The 18,174-nt window shown below is 29.4% G+C and overlaps 1 protein-coding gene across 1 annotated transcript in view; it reads left to right on the top strand.

Moving 5' to 3' along the window:
- LOC106679799 (serine/arginine repetitive matrix protein 1) overlaps positions 1-13,480 on the top strand; it is a gene marked incomplete in the record, with an annotated part of 25,765 nt that extends 12,285 nt beyond the window's left edge. The window contains 4 exon segments of the mRNA XM_067046026.1: positions 293-348; positions 2,257-2,322; positions 4,208-4,311; positions 13,284-13,480. Coding sequence (XP_066902127.1) covers positions 293-348; positions 2,257-2,322; positions 4,208-4,311; positions 13,284-13,289 — 232 coding nt within the window.
- Between the last annotated feature and the right edge of the window lie 4,694 nt (positions 13,481-18,174).

Below are 18,174 nucleotides of genomic sequence, written 5' to 3' on the forward strand. Positions count from 1 at the left end.
AGTTGTAGTTTAGCATTGGATTTCTTCTCGATAGTTTGTTATTTGTGTTTAACTCATCAAATTTTGTTATGTAATAAAAACTAGATGAAGTGGTAAAATAGAGTGATAACAAAATTATAGAAAAACCTTCGTTGTTATAAAAATTAAAAAATCTTGGAGCCAGACAATATTTACAAATTTCGACCTTTTTAAATTTAAAATAAATTATACATTTTTACCTTATTTTTTTTTTGTTTTTTTTATATAGTATGGCTTTTATAATTAAATATATTTTTTTATTTTGTCTGTGTAGAATAAAGACCAAATCGAGGACATCTCCTGTTTCGGAACCTGAAGCTCCTATGGCAGGTAAAAAGATAATATATATCTCATCAATTTGTTAATATTTTTTTATGATATAAAATTTTGTGTCAGTCTTAAAACTGGCTGACAGAAGTGAAACTTTTTGAAATGGGAAAATATATTAAAATTGTAAAAATAATAATCATGCTTTCCCTCTTATAGCCTAATGCAGAAAATATCAGATCCTGAATAATAATAATAAAAATAATAATAATTAGAATAGAACAACCTAAGTCTATTCTAGCTTATAGAATAATTGGAGCTAACACAATCAGACTGGCACTGCCTGGGTTGTTGAGCTCCTATTCTTCTATTACAATATAAAACTTTTCCTGCTAGAATTGACCAGCATTGCTCCCTCTCCTTCTCACTACTACTTCTGTTTTATCTCGTATTATGAAATCAATTGACTCCCGTATAATTTTTTTTTCTTTTGTTGTAAAACATCGGTAAAGAAGTTTCACTTCAAAAAATCATTAAGTGAATTACATTTGCGATATTTTTTAATTGAATAAATCAATTGAATCTAAAATAATATAATTAAAGTTAAAATTTGTAAGTTGACTATCATCCACCCTCTTTTTTTTTGTCTAGTGATCTTTCTAAAGTACTCACCCATTAAGAGTTACTACATAAAATAAAAAAATTAAAACATTATCAAATTTATAATTATGAGAGATAGTTGGCCATGGATGATGAACGAGGAGAAGATGGTTGGGGGTGCGGTCAATGATAAACAAAAATAAGTTGGATTAACCTATTTTATTGTGCCAACGTTTCGGCTAGAGTATTTAGCCTTCCTCAGGGCTAAAAACAGAACAAGATAACCACAGTAAGTATAGAAAAATAAAAAAGAAAGTATATAAACAGAATAATTTAAATAAATTATTTATTGTCTTTAGCCCTGAAGAAGGCTAGAAACTCTAGCCGAAATGTTGGCACAATAAAATAGGTTAATCCAACTTATTTGTGTTTATCATTGACCGCACCCCCTACCATCTTCTCCTCGTTTATCAAATTTATAATTTCGGCTTTCCCACACAAACAGATAAAATAGGTATAAAACAAAATAAATAAATAAAAAGACAGATTAAAATATTGTTAAACTAACAGATGTTAATTACTATACAAGTGATTTTGCATAATGTTCAGAGAGTTGAGAATAATATTCTCAGCCGAAATTACAACATTGCTGATATTAATACCTAGTTTTTCTAAATGGTCTGTATTCTATTCAGAATGTTCTGCAAGATCAAAACCTAGATGCCTCTCACCGTGATCTCTCTCTCTCTCCCTTCCTCCCTCCCTCTCTCCCTCTCTCCCCCTCCCTCCCTCTCTCCCCAAATATCTGTCCTTCCCCTCCTGCCTGATCGAGGTCATTACTCTCAAATCGTATTGTCAAATCCGAGACCAGTTCTGTCTCTCTGGTCCAAGAGAATGTAACAATATCTGTGTATCTTGCAGATTCGTTGTTGATGCAATAAAACAGTATGCAATCAAAGTAGGTCCTGAACTAATGGAGCTCCTTTTCCCTCCGGAGTTTTATAAATTCATGTTTAACTCTATGGTGCCTACATGTTGCAAAAACAGGTGTTACGTCATTTTCTCCAGATAGGGGCTAGTGTTTCAGACTCCCTATCGCATTGTACTCAGCGTGTCTTAAATTGATGTATTATCTATGTTGTTTAAGCCATTGAAATGAAGTGTGCTAGCCCTGATTTGAGTTGATTAACCAGTTATTTACTGCTTTTACCATCCTTCAAAAATAGTTTTAGGTCTCATGAATTTAAAAATATATTTTTTGTTTCATTTTTTTCATACCAAGATTTTTATTTTTATTATTGTATCTTCTCCACTTTAATATTTTATGTTGTTATTTTACATTGGATGTAACATCAGTCTAATTTTTTTTAGAGAAAAAGTCCAAGCCTAAGGGTAGACGAGTTCATGTACTTCCGGCCAATTCATCTAAATCAGAAGGTATGTAATTTTAATGCTTATGATTTTTGTTTGTTTAGAGAATAAGTTTTATTAATTATATATTTTGGTCAATATTTCTTCATCAACATTATCTTTAGTGATATAATCATCTAAAAAAAAAATCAGAAAGAATTAAATACTAAATAGTTTTCTGTGTCATAGAAACCACTTCCTGCTACCCCTAGAGGGTTTTAGGTTCTTGATAAAGGTTGGTACCGTTTCTAAACCAAAGGTTTTGCTAGGAAGTGATTTGGTTAGTTCACGCCTAACTGCCAGATTTTCCCCCAATTAAAGGATTTTATATCCCAACAGTTTGGAAATGAATGCTGTTCTTCCTTGAGTCATGCAAGGCTCCCATTAAAATTTAATTATTTTTTTTTCTGAACCATTTTTATTAAATTAACAAACTGCTAATTTTGTATATTTTGTGAATCTATGTGTGATCATTATTGAAGATCAATTTTCAATTTATGGAGTAATATTTGTTAAAAAGTAGTCTGTGGAATTTGAGTTATTAGTGGTAAAAAGAATCGGCTACTTAAATACTTCTTCTGTGATTGAATTCCAGAAAAATTTGCCAGAATCTTACATTTTAGATTTTTTGGTACAACATACTGCTTGTGGTTTGTAATACCTATTATGATTGTAGTCTAAAACTTTTTTTAAAAAATTGACGTTAATGTTTATTTTATACTGCATAAATATTAAAAATACAATTTATGTTATCTATGATTTCATAGTTCCATAATTTACTGTTGTGTACGTCTACATAATGTACACTACTATCATAAGAAATAATTTGTTATTATAATACTGGGTAAATAATGTAGTTGCTATAAAACTTTTATATGAACTCCACTTATGTCCAAAGTATCCATATATCAATTGGAATCAAAGGTATCTGAGGAGCTCCAAATAAAAATTTATTTTGACTTGAACAATAATTATTTCTCGGTGAGGAACAAACTGCAAAATTCTGTAACTCGATGACAAGAAGCAATATGTTCCAAATTATTTCAAACTTGGATTTATTGTCAAAAATAATTTGTTATGCCTGAAATTGAAAAGAATACGTTTTGAATTACGAAGAAGATGGTTAGGGCTGCAGTTAAAAGAGAACAAAAATAGTTAACGACTATTTATTTGCTGACAGACGTTTCACCTCACTTGGTAGAGCTTCATCACGGCTAAATAGATACAAAAACAAATAAAAATATTTTGACATTGTAAGATAATAAGATTCAAAAAGCTGAATTAAGGTAGGGTTAAATTATGTAAAAATGTGTGAAAAGAAAATTGTATATAAATAAAAGAAAAGAAGAAATAAAATAGTATTAATATAAAATAAACAATGATAAGAATATAAAAAAAAGTATCCAAACTATAAGGTTAAAAATGATAATTAAAATTTAGAAGATGAAATATAATATTGTTATATTATATAATAATTCAGTTTTTAAACTTTTTATTATTTATTTTATATAATTCTTAACTATACAATATTATATTATATCTCCATTAGTATCAATCAACTACTGTCTACTTAATTTATTGTTATGTATGTTGCCAAGTTTGCTTATAATTATTTTATTTTTATGGTTTCTGAATTAAGGTTATTATTTCGTTTTGTTTTTCAGCCCTGGTCAAAACGTCGGCACAAATAAATAAGTTTTGTTTATTTTTGCTGACCGCACTCCCAACCATCTTCTCCTTCTATAGTCTACGGTAAACTATTAGCACCTCTTTAAAGATGAGTTTTGATCTTAGGGCTTAACATATATAGTTGGCAGTGTCATAGTAAACCTTCGATTTTATTTTTTGCATTAGCCCTGTCTTTTATTTTAGTTTATTTTTTTAAAATTTGTACTATTGGTTTTAATTTCAGATAAAAAAAATATTGGAGAGGATAAAAATATGGGCATTTCAATGCATTACAGAGCATGCTCACCTGCGCGGGGATCAGGAAGGAGCATTCTTCGAAGAAATCAGGTAATGACTCCATGCTTTTTCTTTCAAGTTATAAAAATTTTCGTCTCAACTCACTTAGTGTTTAGTTTCTATTATTCCTTATTTAGTCTATCGATCTGAGATGTTTATAATATTCAAATGGTGTAACATTTGTTCACATTTGGTTATAGATAATTTTCTTTTTTTATTTTGTCATTGAAATAGAATTTGTTATGTTACTTTTTCACTACAACAAGCATTGATTTAGCTCAAGTTTATTTTCTTTTACTGATATTTATTTTTTTAAAAGTTAGTCAAATAAAACTTGTGTCTGCTTTATAATTCAGCGCCTGTTGTATTTGTTCTTTTCTTTTTTTATTTTTATTATTGATTAAAAAATATCATGACAGTTTCTAATTGTCCTATTTACAATAATTATTAAGTTTTAGAACCATAAATAGGGCATGTTGCGCCATAAGCTGTACCAGTTGAAAACAATTGTAATAATTTGGGTTTATATTTCTCTCATAAGAAAATACTTAAATAATTAATTATCATTATATTTCTAGACATTTTATTATTATTATTTTTTTTTTTTAACAATCATTAATTAACAAATGTTAACTATTCACTACTTGACAGTTTGTGTTAAATTATTGGAAGTTTCAAAACTTTGCTTTATAATTCTTTATAATTGTTATTCTGAGTTGTGATTGCTGATGTGTTGTTGGCAATAATATTTCCTTATCTGTGGCTCCTTCCTGACTTGAAGAATTTTTTTATATTGCTATCAGATAAAACCTGATGTATCAATTTCTATTGGTGATAAGATACCTGATATTGTTTTCTTGAGGTAGATCTGTGATCCTTTGAAGTTGAACTCGTATCACCGAGTATCACCGTTGTTGGATTTGAATTAAATTTATTTTATAATTAGTTATAATTTTAAAATCTTATTGTGTTACAGTTTGATTTTTACTGATAAGTTACCAAATTAGCGTTAGTTCATAAGAGACTTATTGTCTATTAATATGTTGATTTTATACATCAGCCCAAGTTGAGCTGAAATCGACATATTGCTTTAAGTACACTATCTAATTGGTGTACTTCGACTTTGCTATGGTAATAAACATTTTAGAGATCCTGTTTGAAAACTTTTCTTTTTACTTCTGTTGAAAGGAGAGGTCAGTAAAACTGTTCTTAAGATGTAAGAGTGGATGTCAATGCTTTTAAAGACTACTTTTTGGTCTTAGTGTAATTATCGTCTCCAGAGGTGTTGAAGGGGATGTGCTAGCTAGCTCACTGGACCCCGAACTCGTGGGTCCTGGTAGTCACAGACAATTATATATTCTGTAATAACTGCGACTGCCCTGAGGCATGCAGTGGGTACCAGCACTTCATAGTGTTAGTGGTATAAACCTGATGGTACCATGTCATTTCTTAGTAAGGAGCTTCTTTGTCTAGTACTGAACCCAAGTATCTTCTTGGGTTGTAGTGGTAGAGGTTTATAAAGAAGTGGTACCTCTTTGTCTTACTGAACTCAAGTACCTTCTTTTGTTGTAGTGGTAGAGGTTTATGAAAATGGTGTAAGGAGTGGATGTCAATGCTTTTAAAAGAACATTCTTTGTGTGGTCTTTTTTATTGTTCAATTTAGATTGATTTGGTTTCTATACTAAGGTCATATTCTTGGTATGTAGAATTATGACAAACTGAAGCATTTTTCTACTGTTAAGCTAAGATATTTATTTTCCTAAGGATGTGTTTTTTGTCTGATTTTGACCATAGACCTCATCTTGTAGATGTGAATATGAAATGCTTGTTTTGTTTTGTTTTGTGTACTCTTTTGTTAAGCCTCGAAATTGTAAGCAATGTTGAACCTATATTGAAGGTAGCTTTTATCTTCATTATTATTTTGAAGTTCCCAGCATTTCTGCCTGGAAATTTCTAGTTTTGTTGTGAAATAATTCAAAACTTTTTTGAGGTGGATTACGATTTTATATTTTATTTACAACGATTTATATTATGATGAAATTAGTTTTTGGGTTTACTTCTTGGTCCTTTATCAAGTCCCTTGTTTTAATAAAAAATATATAACCAATAAATGATATTGCTGGTGAAAAAAACTAAACATGTTTGTGGCCCTGTTCATTGTTTTAACTGATTAATGTAACATTACTTAAACTTCCTTCTTGTTGTATTTGGTTATACAATTGGTTGTTTGACTGGTACAGCTGGATACTTGCTATCAAATTGACTGTCAATCCGATTGATAATGAAACTTATATTTTATGATTGTATCATTTTCTTATCTATGATTTTTTATAATACTAATATCAATGTTTAAAACTTATTTCATTTGATATAATAATTTCATTTGACAATTTCATTATAGATTGTGCTTATTGTCATTCCCAGTTTTGTTTCTTAAAGGCCTGTTGCCATTCAAACTAAATTGTCAATTTTTTATCTATATTAATTTATTGAGAAAAAAAAGACAAAAGTTTTGGTTGAAAACAAAACAAATGATTTAATTACTAAGTTTAATATTAGGTATGATGTTTTATATGGAAGGCTGATGTGTGCCTAATTTATGGAACTGTTCTCTTTAATGACAATTTGTTGTCCTATCAGAACTAAAACGGTGATTAACAACAGTTATCAAATTTTATATCCATTTATCTGGTGTCTTGTTGTTTTATTTTGGATTAAAAACTTTTGTCAATTATTTTAAGATTTTTGTTACTTGGAGTGTAGTTGATTGTAAACAATTTGTAAGGTGTTGACTAAACAATAATGTAAAGTCTCACAGAGCAAGGAAAAATAAATAATAAAATTTGTGTAAAGGCATTTATAAAGTAATTTTACTTCCCAAATATTATTTCTAATGCACTGTTGAATCTGTTCTCTGTACTGAACTTGCTTTTTTGATAAAAATACAAAATTATATATATTGTACCTTCAATTTATAGAGAAATTTCAACTTTTATCATTAGCATATCATAGATAACTACGTAGTATGTATGCACATAACGTATTGCGTACGATTGAAGACTGGACTTCAGTAATAGGCTAATCGCCAATAAAAGAACCATAAATAATAAGAATAAATCATGTGTCTCAATTGTTGCAGTAAGAACCGCAATTTTAATTCATCATCAATTTTATTTCGTAATGCCTCTAACTTTAACTATATGGTAACGCCATAATTAAACGATAATTGTGATTTTTGGTATCAATTTCCATATTAGAGCGGGATTACTCAATTTAAGTGTGAAACCGTTGACAGGTGACAGTATGGTTAACTGCCTGGTATGTTACTCCTATGAAAAGGAAGTTTCAGGAGGATACCTTTCACTTCTTGGAAGCTTGTTCCAAGTACAATGAAATTATAATCAAATATTTTGGGCAGTGGAGCTGCTCTCCGGATCAATTATTCACTTTGTTAAAAGGATATTACTGAAGAGCTCTTGGGAATTATGTACAATGTGCTATGCAGGAAAGAGCTCAGTTGGTTAGTATTTGAGGGATTAGCACCAAACCACAGTTGTCACAAATGCCTTATTGCTGTAACATGAATACTGAATTGTTATTTTAAACTATTGATATGTTAAAATCATTGTTTTAAGGTATATTACTTTTTTTTTTTTGAAGTGTTATTATTCATGTGTTTTTAGTTAAAATTCTACTGTCTTCGACAGACAGATGTTTTTCCATTCTCTGCATGTATTTTTTAAATTGTATGGACCTGTTTTTAAATAAACACTCACAAAAAAAAGTATAACTTAACTTTTCTTCTTTTTAAAATTACAAATCTATAAATAAATAAATAATAATTCAAAGTTGTTTTTAAAAAAATCTGCTAGATAAAAGTTCAGTCAGTATATTGGTACAGGTTCAACTGTAATATTGTTGTCTAGATTGTTTGAAATTAATTGAGTATGTACCTATTCATTTTTTTTATGTCTTATGTGTCGTTTGTTTTTAAATTTATAAATGCCATTATACATAACATAATTTATTTCATTAGTTTGTATACATATATTTACTATTACTATTGTAATAGCTGTAAATAATTGGCATTTTAAAAGTAGCTCTTGATATAAGTTGTATCAAATTTGGTTGTTATCACGAACTAATGTTGTTACAAAGTTGTGTATCACTGTATTCATTCTATTTTCATTATATATACATTTTATTATATAAAAAAATTATTATTTTATGTTAGTTTTGTGCTGTTTTTAGGAATATTTGTTAGACAGAACAAATGTATTTGAGTACTTTTGGTGTTTAATTTAAGAAATAGAAAAACCTTGATAAATCTGGTTTTTAGTCCAATAATTTAATTGTAAATGTCTAACTAAATGATAAAAGACAATTAACGAAGGGTGAGAAGTTTCCATCTAATCTTGAATATCATTGAGGGAGGGAAAAGTCTTTAGAAAATCTAAAACCTCTTAATAGTATATTTTTTTTAGTTTATTCTTTAAAACGACGATAATAAAAGAAGTGTGTAAAAAATATTATTTTTATTATTAATTAATTAATTATTCTGGGGCACTCCTCGTTTCTATAAAGTGTGTTCTGTTAATTGGAGGAAAAACCTGGTGGTCAAGGATGATGATGACCAAATCACCTCCTTGCGCGACCATTGGCCTAGTAACAGTGCTTTCTTACCGAGTACTTCTCCCCTGACCTGACCGATAGGTCGTAGCGGTACAGCTTTTAGGAAGGAAATATAGACATAGGGGAGTCCATATATCAGTGTTCATAGCCAACATGTCAATGATAGAGGCAATGAAGCTCGTTCCTCCAATAGGATAACAACCAATGTTTTGTGAGTCACTTAAATTGTGTATATTAATATTTTCATTTGCTGCTGAAAATTTTTATAATTTATTTATTTGTTATTTCTTTCATTTCTCTTATCCTGCTTCCATCAACTGCTCCCTAGTATGCTTATGTTGTATTATTTCGTTTACGAAAGAACAGGTTATTCAACTTAAAATAACAATAAAATCATGAATGAAGAAAATAATAAACAAAATCGGTCACCCGCCTTACTAAATGCAGGTAAGTACTAAAATGAATAACGATAAACAAAGTCGAATAGTGAATAACGTCTTTATCAGAAAGGGTGAAAGGCTTGTAGATCTAAATAATTTAGGATCCTTTACATAGTTTTAGTAAGTATAACAATTTACATAATCTCTGGGCCCTGTTTCGTAATAAAGTACAAAATGATAATATTAGTCCTGAATTAAAAGGAAGATGGTCCAGGAGCGGTCAAAGAGAAAACTCAAATAGTAATTACTATTTAATGTAAGCCTTCATTTATTCAGGGCTTCATCAAGGCTTAAAAACAAAAAAAGGTACAAACACTAAATCAAGGTAACAATGATGTACAGTGAAACGTAAATTTAAATAAGAATTATAAACAGATTTTAGACAATTAATTAAAACGAAAATAATATAAAATAAAAACGTAGATAAAAAAATAAATAACAATACAGTATACACTAGAAGATGGAAAAAGGGAATAACAATAAAATAGAGAATAAACAAAAATTATCATCCACCACCTTAATGAATAGAGAGAGGAAAAAGAAGTGGTGAGGATTGGTGATTAACTACCAATACGTTACCTTTGAAAAAGAGTATTAGTTATGTATGAAGTAACCTATTAGTATTATTGTTGGAAGGTAACATAGGTTACATTTATTGACCACCACTCAGACTGTCTACTTCATATGGTCAACTATCTTCCAATATTAACTACCAATACGTTACCTTTGAAAAAGAGTATTAGTTATGTATGAAGTAACCTATTAGTATTATTGTTGGAAGGTAACATAGGTTACATTTACTGACCACCACTCAGACTGTCTACTTCATATGGTCAACTATCTTCCAATATTAATATATTAGTTACAGATAAAGTAACCTATTAGTTACTAATTTATTAATGTTGGAAGGTAACATAGGTTATCTTTATTGATCACCTAACTATCTTCTTCCAATATTAATGTATTAGTTACTAATGTATTATTGTTGGAAGGTAACATAGGTTACCTTTATTGACCAGCTCTCAGACTATCTACTTCATATGGTCAACTATCTTCCAATATTAATGTATTAGTTACAGATAAAGTAACCTATTAGTTACTAATTTATTAATGTTGGAAGGTAACATAGGTTACTTTTATTGACCACCAAACTAACTTCTTCCAATATTAATGTATTAATTACTTATGTATTATTGTTGGAAGGTAACATGGGTTTACTTTCTCCTTTCTCTATCCTGCCTCCCTTCAGTTTCATTTTTGTGCTTAACTTCATTCAGTAAGGGGGATGTCCTATTTTGTTCATTGTTTTCCTTCATTCATGATTTTATTGTTATTCTCTTTTTCATTCTTTTAGTGTGTGCTGTATTTTTATATTTCTTTTTATCTACTTTTTAATATTAGATATTATTTCTATTTTTTTAATAATTGTGTAAACCTTTTTTTCAATTATTATTTAACTTTACATTTCACTGTACATCTAATTTATATTTTCTGTAATTTACATTATTATTTTTCTTTTATTATTACACAGTCAATTAACGGTCTTCCAACATTAGTCTTGTAGTTAGTACTTGTAATGTCGCTGACTTGTACTTTTTGACTTCTATAATATCATTAATAATCTTCCCCATTATGAAACAAAAAGTATTAGTGTTTCTACTTTGTATTCTTGTATTTATGAACTATTGCTATTAGAATAGATTACGAAATGGGGCTCTGGTAGGAATCTAGTCAATAGCCAAACTGCCTCTTAAGAATTCCAAGAGCTGTGTTCTGATCGCTAGTGGTTCCAGTGAAGGGGATATGTATATCAGGATACCTGAGGCCAAACCTTTATAAATGGCCATCGTAGGATACCTGAGTATCCAGGTACCTGAGGTCCCAAAATGCATCAGATCCTAATCAGTCCAATAAGTAACAGGTCACCCATTACTTCAGGTAGCCCTGATAAGGAGTGACATTAAAGACTCTTGTTCTCACTCCAAGATAGGTTTTCTCCTCGCCTGGTTTAACCTTATCTCCTTAGATATCCAATGAACATATATATGATAGGATGAGCTTCTTATGAGTTTGGCCTGGGTCTTAGCGGTATTAGTATGTTATGCTATGCCTATTTAATGCGATAGTTGTGTCTTGTGCCCCAATTAGAGTGCACAACACTCTGCCATTCATCCACAGCTAAAACTCTCTGCACCTGGTGTTTGTGTTAATCCAGCATACCTATTAGCTCAATCAAAGTTCTGGACCCCACCTTTGTTGTCTTTGAGTCCCGTTGGGGTTCATTTTCAGAAGGGTTTAGTTTGCCCTGTGGGTAGAGGAAGGAGGAGGGTGGCAAACGTTCTTCTGCTGACCTTCCGCTCTTCTATTTTCTTTCCACTCATTAGACTTTACTTCCTTTTTTGATGTAAAATATAAATTTTAAAAAATGAAAGAAAATTGTAATTATAAAAACAAATGAGAGCAATTTTAGTTAATAAAAATGTTTTGTTGTAGACTTTGTTCCATTTAGGAGGGGTTTGTTTTGGTGAGGAGGGAAGGAAGAGCCATGAGAAGTTGATGATGATAGGGAGGACTAGCACTTCTCATATTGTAAATAACTTGAGAAGTGGAATGCCTCTCTGCATCCTCTCTAGCTAGCCTCTCAGTTTCCCTATCCTTTTGCTCCTCCCCTGAGTGAACTTTACCAAAAATTTATAGTTCCTAAATCACCACCCTAAGAAATAACAAATATCCTTTCTCCTAATTTAATCTTCAGCTGATAAAAATTATTTATTACTATACTTTTTGAACTTTGTTAAGTTTTACACAAATTTGTAGATTAATAAATTACTATGCCACAGAATTTATTTCTATGCTCTGGTAGGGTAGCAGATGTTTAGTCACAAAAGTTAGGATTGTTGTGTCGGAAGCGTTTTGAATTGTAAGTTTTCTTTTTATTTCTTTGTGGACTCTCGGACTTTATCTAGACTGGCTTGAAGAGGTTGGTTAGCTCTATTTAAGGATACCTCACCTTTCCTGTTCTACTTGGAAAACACAAGTACGTTATATCCCAAATAAAAAAAAAGGCTCTCGTATAAACCTATCTCTCCACTGTTATTGAGAGCTAATTTTTTATTAGTATTTAATTTTTTTCATTTATTAAGATTCTTCACTTACAGTGGGATCCACAACAACCTGAATTGTTTTTGCTATTTCATCCTAAGCATTACAGAATCTGCAGAGAGGTGATCGAGTAAGCTTGAGGTTAAAATGTTCATTTTATTAAAGAAATGTTCCAGTAACCTTTGTACATCCCTGTTCCTGTGATTAATCCTTAGTGAACTCATCTCCAACTGAAGCAATATTTCATTTCGCTCCTACAGGGTTCGTCTAGAAACAGCTTAGAGCGTAGCTGTTTGGCTTTTTAGCCTTAAGCCACATTTTTATTACTTTTTGCATAGCTTAGTCTTATGCTAACACGGGCCTCGTGCTAAGAAGGATGGTCTCAGAGCCATTCCATTTATTATCACGTGAGAGTGGGCTGGGTACTGCTTAGCAATCTTCAACAATTTTAAAGCCTGTTCTATTTGTTAGTATATAATTTATTTTGTTTATAATGTATGTATTAGGAATCTCAGAATGTTATTAAATTAGTCTTTTTGTTTATACATTGTTGATTGTTTCTCCAGTTTTGTTGGCCTTCTTATTAATTTTAAGTTACTTATCAATTGATGAAATTAAATTATTTAAATGTAATTTGTTATACTTCCCCCCCCCCTTTTTTTTGTTAAATTATTATCTTTGCTTTCTTTTGATGAGAATACAGTGATATATAACTCTTGTTACATCTATAGTTTGTTTTTAATTGTTGCTTATGAATTGGCATATTATTATATTATTATTATTATAATAAAAATAGTCCCTTTAAATAAACTTTGTCACAATTTTAATTTCATTTTTGTAAATATTTAGGTTTAAATAAGTCTGGAGTGTGGAATCATCAATTTTTGGAGTTTGAAAAATTTCAGCAGTGTTAAAATATAAAATGGCGCAGTTATGCCATTTAAAAAAGACTGTATCAGATTTTTCTTTAAAAGAAGGGTGATTAAGGGAAGTTTTTCTTTTTCTTTTTGTTATTTTGTTTTGAAATTGTATTTTAATTTTCCTTATTTTGAGAAGTACCTGGATTTTCTTCAGTTAACAGAGGAATTTATTTGTAGTTGTTTCTTTATTTCTTTCCTTTTATTTTAAAAGATGTTGTTAATTTTTTTAAATAATTATAAATTGAGGTGTGATTTGTTATTAATGTAAGTGGGTACCTTTTGAAATTGAGGTGTGATTTGTTATTAATGTAAGTGGGTACCTTTTGAAATATCCATTAATATTTTATTCAATGAAATGCAATTTTGTCAAATTACAATATTTTATTTTGTTTGATTTTTAACATTTTTATTTTTATCAGTTTATTTAATTTGGTGTTGTGGTTGCCAAATTTGTATAATTATGAAAACAATTGTTTTAACTTTAACTTTACCAGTGGGATATGGTTTAACAGTCTTTCATTAATAATGTCTTGAATGTATGTATCTACGTTAAATCGAAAAATAAGTTGTTTTTTATATGAGTAAAATATATAATTAAAAGTCTTTCACAAATGTTTGACGACTACTTAGTTGTTTATTTATTTTTCACTTTTTTAGGTACCTACTTATTTCATTTATACTTTTTGATAGCAATTTGTATCAATGAAGCATCACCCTGTAATATAATGCAGTATAGTAGTGTAGTTAAATATAGTTTTCAAGGTGTAAAATATTCGAATTGTATTAAAAGGTCAGCTCTCACTTTGAGAGCCTAAGTAACTTTATCTAGTCAGCTGCTACTCAATTACCACCCTAAAGTTACTTCAGTAAGTATCTAATAGTCTCTCGCCAGATTTGACTATTTTCTGTAAATAGGATAATAATTATACAGAATAATTTTGTTGCAATTGTTGATTATAATTTTTTAGATGTTAGTATAAAATGAGGTTAATAGTTCAATTGTGTAACTTTGTAAATATGAAACATATTTTTAACATTAAAAATGAAATCCCGATTTGGGATAAATAGGTATAAAAGTTTTTATTCTTAACGTAGATTTATTTAATATTAAACTTTTTAACTACTTTTAATTTTTTTTTCTAAGTTGTATGTACAATATTAAAATAAATATAATTTTTCTTTCTCTCTTTACTTATGATAGATATATTGACGCTTTCATTTCAAGTGAATGTGTATATGATAATGTATTACATTATTATATACATGTATTTTTTATTATTATATTTCATTGGCTAGCATGCAATGACAAACCTTTTCCAACTCTTATTTATTAAATTAAATATTTTTAAAAATTTCTATGCAGTGATTGAAAACAATTTTTTATAAATATCTAGATGATAGTTTTTTTGTTTACTTGTAATTAAAAAAAATATTGTTGCATTGTTATTAATATGTTTGTATATATTTGTTGTGTAAATAGAACATAATGTTTAATATATATTGTAAATACTTAAAAAAAAAAAAAAAAAAAAAATAGAATAAAAGACATATAAGCGGACTTTGTTTTTATTTTATCATATAATCAAAATGGCCTTAAAGCCTGCCACCTGTTTCCTGTTAATCACTCAGTTGAAACATAAAACAGATCAAATCACACTTCCTTAATTTATGGATTTAATATTGAATTATATTATACAGAGTTACAAAAATAACTGCCCTTATATTCTAACTTATACTTTTTATTAGAACTCCCTTCAAATATTATGCTAGTACTTTTTTTGGTAAACTTTTATTATAAAGTTCTTATGGGAACTTTTATGCTAGAATTATTATAGTTAAAGTCATTTTGAGAACTTTATTCTTAGTACTTATAATAATATAATCTCTTCAAAGAGCTTTCCTCATGTTTTTCCTCCTAAAATCCCCCTAAGCTCTGCTGCACAAGTATGTGAACAATTATATTTAGTTATAGTAGGAACTTTCATGTCAGAATCCGGCCTGGAGTATTGACTGGCGGTCCCTCAAAATAAAAAACTTCTAACCCCTTACCATGGTTTGAATAGGTTGGTCACCTGTAGGTATCTTGGCAAACATCAACTTCACTGTGGGTAGCCTTAAAAAACAACCATATTGATGAGAACTTAAAAAAAGAACTTTTATCAAAAGACTTTTTGATTTCCATTCAAGCCCTAACAAAACTGTTTATTATTGTAAAGGGTTCTTAAGTTAAAAGGTCTTGTGGAACGTAAAAACTTTATTGTAACGACTTTTGATATTAAGCTCTGGCTAAAGGTATACAATTTATTATTTATCTATTTTCAAGAAAAAACCCTTAGTACTTATCCATTTTTATTTCTTTATTTAACGACAATCATCTATCTATCTGTCCATTATCTATCAAAAACACCTTTTTTTTAATAAATTGAAGAATAGATTTAAATAATGTCCAGTTTACTAAAATAGAGAAACACTTTATTAAAAAAGCAGTAATGGATGCCCAACTGAAGAAAGTGAAAATGTGAAGCCAAAATGAGGCACGTCCAATATGCCTTCCAGGAGTGTATTAGAGGAGTAGAGGACAAGTACGAGCCAATCACTGGCTGCATAATGTTTCGGTTCAGATTACAATGGAGGACATTTTTATTAACCTCAGTGTAAACCTTCCGTTTGTGGGCGTGGCTCTTTTGGCTTCACTTTTGCTTTGAAAGAGAATAGGGTTATGCCACCTTCTGATTGCCTCAAAAATTTTCATACAATCAGAAAACCTGGATTAAACAAATTACTCTCATTCATTATTATACCCAAATGGCAAAAATGCCTAGGTAAATAGTGATTGGATTCCAACTATTAATAACAAAAACTGTAAATTAAGTTATAATTATGAGAGATAGTTGAACGTGGATGGCTTATACGAGGAGAAGATGGTTTCGGGGTGCGGTCAATAAGCACAAATAAGTTGAAATAACTTATTTAATCATGCCAACATTTCGGCCACAATTTCCAGCCTTCATCTGGATTAAGAACAAAGATCAAGATAGCAACCAATGAATACAAAAAATAAAATATAAACAGATTGACATAAAGTAAATAATTGTACAGAATGAAATTAAAGTGATGAAAGAAGTGGAAAATAAAATGTATATAAGTAAGTAAAAATAACATAATTAAGGAAATAAAATAAAATTTGAAGTTACATAATGCCAAGAAATATGAATATTTTAGTTTATTAGTAATTTAAAAATTAAAATTAAGAGAAGGAAAATATATGAAACTAATGAAATATGTAATCATAATATCAGAAAATAAAGAAACAAAATATAAGTTAATAATATGTAATTTAGCTTCATATTTTTTTAGAACTAGGAATACTAAGTAGATGAAAGAATGGCTAGGTGAACAAATGTCTTATTTTATTTATTCAGAAAAATACATTAAAATATGGCCCGACCAGATAACAATATCTATCGATCAGTGCCTAAATAACACATAAAAATATTAGACATAAATGGAATTTATTAGTTACAATATTGAGTATTAAAGTGCAATGGAGGCTGTTATGACTTATGAGCAAGATCAGTACAATACAAAGTAATTTATAGTAATAAAAATAATATTTAATTTACAAATACTATAATGAAAATGAATAAAAATTATTGAAAGAACTTATGAAATAAATAATAATAATGCAAATTTACAATTAATGTATTAATAATAATGATCTTATGAATTCATAATAGGTATGGAGTGAACTTGATTAAAAATACAATATAAAATATAACGAAGAATGAAATATATTATAATAATACTATTGGGTTGTAAAATAAGTTCGTAGCGTTTTTCAATATTTCAATTTAATCCTCTCTGTGTTTATAAAATCATGTTTACATATTCTAAAAAAGGATTAGTTAAGGTGTTTATATGCATCAGTTTCAACCGGGATTTCTTATCTTTAAGTGGTATTTTACTTACTCAAAATGGAAGAGAAACAAATTCATTTTTGTCATTTAATAATTTTTTATTTCCGAAAAGAAAAATCCGCTGCACAGACGGTTAACAAAATTTGCAGTGTGTATGGCGATGATGTCTTAGAAGAAAGCACCGTCCGTAAGTGGTTTGCTCAAATTGAAATTGAAATTTCAACATTGAAATGTTGATGATGACCAAATTCAAGCATTGGCCACAGACAGTCCTCAGTCTATGACACGGTATATCGCGCAAACGCTTAACATATCTCATGCAAGTGTCTCTTAATCGCAAAGGTACAGTTTTCCATCATGATAACGCCCGTCCTCATGTGTCTGCAGACCCGGCAGAAATTATTGGAGTTTGGCTTGGATGTGATCCTCCACCGACCCTATTCACCAGACCTTGCCCCAACAGATTTTCACTTACTTCGAGCCCTTCAAAACTCTCTTAACGGGAAACACTCTAATTCCCTTGAGGACTGCAAAACGCACATAGAGGAGTTCGTTGCGCAAAAATCTGAGAAGTTCTAGGAGGACGGAATCGTAAAATTACCTGAAAGATACCAACAAGTAATAGATCAAAATGGGCCACATATAAATTGGTTAAAAACATTTTCAAGAATCTGAAGTTTTTATTGAAATCACTAGTAAAAACGCTACGAACTTATTTTACAATCCAATACTGTATGAGGTGTAGATAGTTGACCGTAGATAACTAATTGAAGAAGATTGTATTTAAGGCATAAATGAATAATTTTTTGTTTATTTATATTTTTTTGCTAACCGCATTCCCTCCCCCCGACTATCTTCTTCAATTAACCAATACTATATGATGTGTATTTTTACAGTTGTATT

Source organism: Halyomorpha halys, unplaced genomic scaffold, assembly GCF_000696795.3.
Source record: "Halyomorpha halys isolate HHAL.00 unplaced genomic scaffold, Hhal_1.1 Scaffold220.1, whole genome shotgun sequence".
In the NCBI taxonomy this organism is placed as follows: domain Eukaryota; kingdom Metazoa; phylum Arthropoda; class Insecta; order Hemiptera; family Pentatomidae; genus Halyomorpha; species Halyomorpha halys.